Source organism: Cervus elaphus, chromosome 8 (genome assembly GCF_910594005.1).
Source record: "Cervus elaphus chromosome 8, mCerEla1.1, whole genome shotgun sequence".
NCBI lineage: Eukaryota > Metazoa > Chordata > Mammalia > Artiodactyla > Cervidae > Cervus > Cervus elaphus.
Genome location: NC_057822.1, coordinates 7,837,381 through 7,844,164, shown reverse-complemented (window position 1 = coordinate 7,844,164; position 6,784 = coordinate 7,837,381). Strand labels below are relative to the sequence as shown.

At 46.5% G+C, this 6,784-nt stretch overlaps 1 protein-coding gene across 1 annotated transcript; it reads right to left on the bottom strand.

Moving 5' to 3' along the window:
• Positions 1 to 6,277: 6,277 nt before the first annotated feature.
• On the bottom strand, positions 6,278 to 6,472 carry LOC122698357 (H/ACA ribonucleoprotein complex subunit 3-like). Its single transcript, XM_043909272.1, has one exon. It carries the CDS (start codon positions 6,470 to 6,472, stop codon positions 6,278 to 6,280), a length of 195 nt encoding a protein of 64 aa, XP_043765207.1.
• Positions 6,473 to 6,784: the final 312 nt, after the last annotated feature.

The window sequence follows — 6,784 nt, the reverse complement described above, 5'->3', positions numbered from 1 at the left end:
GCAGGGGGCGGGGTCTCGGCTGGGGGCGTGGCCTCGGCCAAGTGGGTGTTGAGGTGGGGCGGGGGGTTGGCGGCTGAAGGATGGCTCCGGCCCCTGGAGGCTGTTGAGGCGGCTTGACCTCGGCTCAGGGGCGTGGCGCCGGTGGGGACCAAGAGAAGCCTGGGCTTGGGCGAGCGGAGGGCGGGACTCCGAGCCTCGCCTCCCGAGGTGGGGCGGAGGGGAAAGTCCCCCGGGGACCAGCGCCTGACACCGCCTCCCGCCGAAGCGCGGGCGCGTCCTCGCAGCTGCTGTTGGCGCTGCGCCAGGTGACCTCAGCCTTCGGCCGGCCTGGAGAAGTGAGAAGGCATCTCCCGCCCTCTCCCCTCTGCTGCAGCCCACCGGGAGTCGTCCCCCTTTCCCTCAGCAGTCGCCTCCCCCCAACACCCTCAGTTAGGCAGAGCTCCCTTCTGCCTCTTCGGAGAAAGTTTTCATCCCCTTAGAAGCACTGTTTTATCCTTCCTCTCTGACTTCTCCGTTTTCCCTTTTGACTCTCCCGTCACTTCTGTCTTGGGAGCCAGCTTATTAACAAATATTTATCAGGCCCTACAGTGTGCCTACCCCCCCCACCCCCCCGCAGTAAACAGCACGGACCGTGATCCCTATCCTCGGAGAGCCTAAGGTCTGGAACTGAACGCCTTTGCCCGAGGCTACGAAGGACTCTCAAGCCATTAATCCATAGGGTTCCTCTTGCCTGAAGTGATTTCCTTTCCCCGTCCACCTGGCAAACCTGAAGTGTGTACCAGAATCACCTGGGTGCTACTCCCAGACCTGCTTTACCCAATTCTCTGATTCTCCTCCGGAGGGGAAGGGACAAATTGCCATTTTAACAAGCACCGGGACCTTTTTGATGCGGTGGTCTTCAAACTGGAAAAATTCTACTGGGATTTGAAGTCCTTGAGGACAGTGGCCGTATACTTTTGAGTCAGGCAGGAGGTAAGCACCGGTCTGGTTTTGTGACTGATGAACGCCTGGGGCAAGTGTCATCCCCTCTGGAAACAGTTACTTGTCCCCTCTTCTAACTTTCGGTAACACATGACTCAGCTACTCCTCCCCACCTCCTAGCTTAACTTGAAGGCTGAGTCCTGAGAGGATCAGACTGAGGTTTATCTCTCCACATCCTCAGAGCATAGCACTTGTCAGAAGTGTGTGTGAAAATATAGTGAAACCTGCAGCTCCTCCCTCTCCCAGTCCATAGCGTGTTGCTCAAATTCTCTTGCAGGAACTCTGTTAAAGAAACATCCTACCCCAGGGGTTAGGAGCACATGATCTAGAGTCAGCCTAAGCCCTGAAACTGCAAGATCCTTCAATCCCTGCCTGTTCAGTCACTCAGTTTGCGACCCCATGAACTGTAGCCTGCCAGGCGCCTCTGTCCGTGGGATTCTCCAGGCAAGAATACTGGAGTGGGTTGCCATTTCCTCCTCCAGGGGATCTTCTCGACACAGGGATCAAATCAGCATTGGTAGGCAGATTATTTTACCACTGAGCCACCTGGGAAGCCCCAACTCCCTAAGTCTCAGTTTCATTCTCTAGATGGGAGTGGGGCTGTTACTGGGCCTTCCTTACCTCACCTCCTGCTTAGTCAGTGATAGCTATTATCGCTACTCTAGGCCTCCTACTGTCCTTGTCCACCCCTGCAGGCAAGGATGGCATCATACTCAACTCTGTGAGACCAGCCCATTTGTTGAAAAGAAGTAAATGCTAGGAGGCTGTCCCCGAGATGGGAACCCAAACCAAAAAAAAAAAGAAACAAAAACAAAACAAAAACTGAAGTGCCAACTGAACCTAGTGTTAGTTCTTCATAGAGTCAGAAAGTGAACCAAAGTTTGCTTCCAGTCTCTACCGGCCTGAAAAGGAACCAAAATGGTGAACCAGTTCAAAGCAGATCCAGGTCCAAAACAATCAAATGGTAACTCCAAGATGACCCCAGACTGGCCCTGAGGCAAAGGAGTATTTCCAGGCAGTTCTCTTTTCCAAAGATTGCCTGAAGGTCATCAAATTCAGCTTGAATCAGTCACTGTTACCTGTGGTGAGTGTCTGCTGACAGCCCCATACTGGCCTCTCGGCCGAGGACATGAAAGTGACCAAGGCGTGGAGGGATGAGCCAACCAGGAGTTTTTAGGCCTTATTGAGGCAGATCCTAACTGAGAGGAAGCCACTGACATCCTCCCCAACAGAACCTTGAGGCAGTGATGATCTCAGGCTGAGACCCAGAGCCTGTGCTTAGAAATCTGATCACAGTCACTTATACCTACATTTCCCAATTTCCACCATCATGTGGCTTGCATGAATGGGCAGAGCCAGTCCAGGGAGAGGTAGAAAGGGAGAGAACCAGGACGTGTATGTGGGGGAGGGTCCACAAGCATATTGCATTTAAGTCTCATATTCGAGTATTGAAATGCATGCATGTTTTACATTCTGTATTGTTTTGCTTTTATAACACACACACACAGATCTTGAAGACAGGTAGAGATGTGTTCTCCTCCCTCCTCCACCCCCACCCGCTTCTGACCTCATCTCTTATTCCTCTCCCCTTTGCTCTCTATCCCAGGCACACCTGCTTCCTTGCTATTCTTTGAATGTGCCAAATGCCCTCTTGCCTCAGGGCCTTTGCACTTGCTCTTCTCCTTCTATGGAACATTCCTCCCCCAGAGGAACATTCTTTCCCCCAGGATTCCTGCAATTCCCATTCCCTTGCCTCCTTCAGGTCTTTGCTCACATACCTCTTTCTCAGGGAAATCTCCCCCAATACCATCCTACTCAACATTGCAAGTGGTTCAACCTCATTCTACTCTCCACTTTATTTCTCTCCATAACACTTATCACCCTCTGAAATACATTTTACTTGTTTATTTGCTTATTGTCTCTCTCCTGCCACTAAACATCAATTCTATGAGGGCAGAACTTTTTGTTTGATTTTTGGTTATGGCTGATATTCCCAGCTCATACAACAATTCATAATACACAGTAAGAACTTATGGAATGGGTGTATGTGCCTTGTTTAAGCTACGGTTTCCTGTACCCCTGATGTACCCTTTGGAAGGTCTTGTTCACCCCTTCTGAGAGGCCAGGTGGTTTGTGTTTGTCTGTGATTGCTGCTACATGAGAAGTCAGGTTTTCCAAGGGGCAAGGTGGCACCTCCAGAAAGCCCCCACTGCTGGCACACGTGCCTCTTCCCAGTCCTGATTCTGGAGTGCTGCTCTAGCTGACTGTCTCAAACCCACTCTCTGCCACTGAGGCAGCGAAGTGCTAAGCACGTGGACTCTTGGGTCAGACTGCCTGGGTTCCAGTTCTGCCACTGTCGTTTGCTGGCTCAGAATACCTTATTTAACTTCACTGTGTTCCCTTTGCTCCTCTATAAAATGGGTCTAAAAATAGTAACAAATAATAGTTATGATTTTTAATGAGTAAATAGGATTATGGATAAGTAAATGCATGTTAAATGCTTGCAATGGTGCCTGGTGCTGCTTAGGAACGAACTGTTGGTCTCAAACCCATCTGTCCTTAATCTCCACTACTGAATTCCCTACATGCTAGATATCTGAGTGTTTTTATATCCAATCACATTTATTCCTCATGGGGACTTCCCTGGGGGTCCAGTGGTTAAGAATCTGCCTTCCAATGAAGGGAATGTGGGTTTGATCCCTGGTTGGGGAACTAAGATCCCACATATCATTGTTCTGTCCCTAAGTCATGTCCAACTCTTTGCGACTCCACGGCCTACAGGCTTCCCTATCCTTCACTGTCTCCCAGAGTTTGTTCAAATTCATATCCATTGAGTTGATGTTGCTATCTAACCATCTTATCCTCTGCTGTTTTCTTCTTCTTTTGCCTTCACTCTTTCCCAGCATCAGGGTCTTCCAATGAGTCATCTCTTCACATTAGGTGGCCAAAGTTTTGGAGCTTTGGCTTCAGCATCAGTCCTACCAATGAATACTCAGGGTTGATTTCCTTGAGAATTGACTCATTGAATCTCCTTGCAGTCCAAGGGACTCTCCAGAGTCTTCTCCAGCACCACAATTAGAAAGCATCATTTCTTCAGTGCTCAGCTTTCTTGGGAAAAGGCAATGGCACCCCACTCTAGTACTCTTGCCTGGAAAATCCCATGGACAGAGGAGCCTGGTAGGCTGCAGTCCATGGGGTCGCTAAGAGTCGGACACGACTGAGAGACTTCACTTTCACTTTTCACTTCCATGCCTTGGAGAAGGAAATGGCAACCCACTCCAGTATTCTTGCCTGGAGAATCCCAGGGACAGGGGAGTCTGGTGGGCTGCCGTCTATGGGGTCGCACAGAGTCAGACACGACTGAAGCGACTTAGCAGCAGCACCAGCAGCCTTCTTGATGGTCCAACCCTCACATCTATACATGACTACTGGAAAAACCATAGCTATGACTACACAGACCTTTGTTGGCAAAGTGACGCCTCTGCTTTCTAATATGCTGTCTAGGTTGGTCATAGCTTTTCTTCCAAGGATTAAGCATCTTTTAATTTCATGGCTGCAGTCACAGTCCGCAGTGATTTTGGAGACCAAGAAAAGAAAATCTGTCATCACGTCCAGTTTTTCCCCTTCTATTTGCCGTGAAGTGATGGGCCCAGATCCCATGGTCTTAGTTTTTTGAATGTTGAGTTTCAAGCCAGCTTTTTCACTCTCTGCTTTCACCTTCATCAAGAGGCTCTTTAGTTCCTCTTCGCGTTCTGCCATTAAAGTGGTATCATCTGCATATCTGAGGTTGTTGATATTTTTCCCAGCAATCTTGATTCCAGCTTGTGATCATCCAGCCCAGCAGTTTGCAGGGTGAAAATGTACAGCCTTGATGTACTCCTTTCTCAGTTTGGAACCAGTTAGTTGTTCCATGTAAGGTTCTAACTGTTGCTTCTTGACCCACATACAGGTTTCTCAGGAGGCAGGTAAAGTGGCCTGGTATTCCCATCTCTTTAAAAATTTTCCACATTTTTTTGTGATCCACATAGTCAAAGGCTTTTGAATAGTCAATGAAGCAGAAGTAGATGTTTTTCTGGAACTTCCTTTTCTTTTTCTATGATCCAAAAGATTCTGGCAATTTGATCTCTTCCTTTTCTATATCCAGCTTGTACATCTGGAAGATCCCACATACCCTGGGGCAAATAAGCCTGTGTGTGCCACAACTACTGAGACTGCACTCTTAAAAAAATAAAAAAAACTTTATTCCTCCTGGTGTTTCAGATGAATAATTTTCATTGTCCACACTTAAAATTAAGGAAACTAGAGAATGGAGGAGATTAAACACAAGTCATTCAGTTGGGAAGATGGCAGAGCTGAGAGTTCAACCCACAATTGTCTTTTCACCACATTGTATACTTAGTGGGTATGGGTAAGGTTCTACCTATCCTTTAAGGCCCAACTCAAATATTCCCCTGCTCCAAGGAGCTGCCTTGAACCAATGTATTGGTCTGGATTCTACATCATCCATCAAGGAGGTTAGGTGGTATTGCATGTACTAACGTGAGCTTCTTTGCAAACTGCCTGATTTTGAACTCCATTTGGATAAGTTACTTAACTCAAGCAAGCCTCCTCATTACAAGAGACTAGAATAGAACCTAACTAATAAAGTCACTTTGAGGATTAAATGAGATAATTCATGTAAAGCATTTAATTATAAACATTTAATAAATGTTAGCTATTATTACTGTTCATATCAAAGTCTTCTTCCTTGGTATACTGTGAGATTCTCAGAGTAGAAGGAACTTTATCTCCATCTTTAGTTGAGCGAAATTTCCCAGCTGTGCAATTTTGAGAAAGTAGTCCTCTCTATACCAATTTCCTCTTATAAAATGATGATAATTACAATACCTATCTCATAGAGTCATTATGGAGATTAAACAGGTAAATAAATGTAAACCTTATTAACACACTGCCTGGCATATACTAAATGCTAATAAACATGAGAGGCAGGCCTTAGAGACGTGAGTTCAGTTCCAGGCCACTATAATAAAGCCAGTATCTTTTTTTTTCTCTTTCAAATCATTTTAATAACCTAGCAGTGATTCAAAGTATGAAAAGATGATTCAAACATCTTCCCTTTAAAGAGGATGCTACCATAATTGCTTCACAACAAGCATGATCAAAGGAAAGGATGAGACCAGATTCAAGAAGCAAGAGTTGTAGCAAGACTTCAAGGCTTACAGATTGAAGAGCATGGTTTCAGAAAGTCTCCTGGGGCTAGCAGGCAGCAGAAGGGATATGAGATTTTAAGAGATCCTCAGAGGACGGGCCGAGGTTGCTGGGTCATGAGCACCTTGAAGCATTTCTTGATGGTGATTTCATCTTGAGAGTTTTTGTCGTCCAGGGAGAATTGAGCGGTATAGGCCCAGTGGGTCTGTTGTCCCATAGAGTCAGGCTTCTTCAGCGTGTAGACCTGGTCTCCCTGCCCACTGTAGTAATACTGGAGAAACATGACCACAGCAAAGCCTAAGCTTTCAATTCCCTCTGCAGCTACCTCTAACTCATAAAGCCAGTATCTTAATAAAGCAAGTCACACAGATTTTTTTGGCTTCCCAGTACATATAAAAATTATGTTTGCACTGTACGTAGTCTATTAAGTGTGTAGTAGCATTATCCTGAAAAAAATAATATACATACTTTAATTGAAAAATAATGCTGTTCTACTGTACAGCACACGGAACCCTGCTCAATGTTATATGGCAATCTGGGTGGGAGGGGAGTTTGGGGGAGAATCAGTTCAGTTCAGTTCAGTCACTCAGTTGTG

Bases quoted from the DNA above. Each gene is read 5' to 3' on its own strand.
- LOC122698357 (XM_043909272.1), bottom strand. From the start codon at position 6,472: ATGTTTCTCCAGTATTACTACAGTGGGCAGGGAGACCAGGTCTACACG.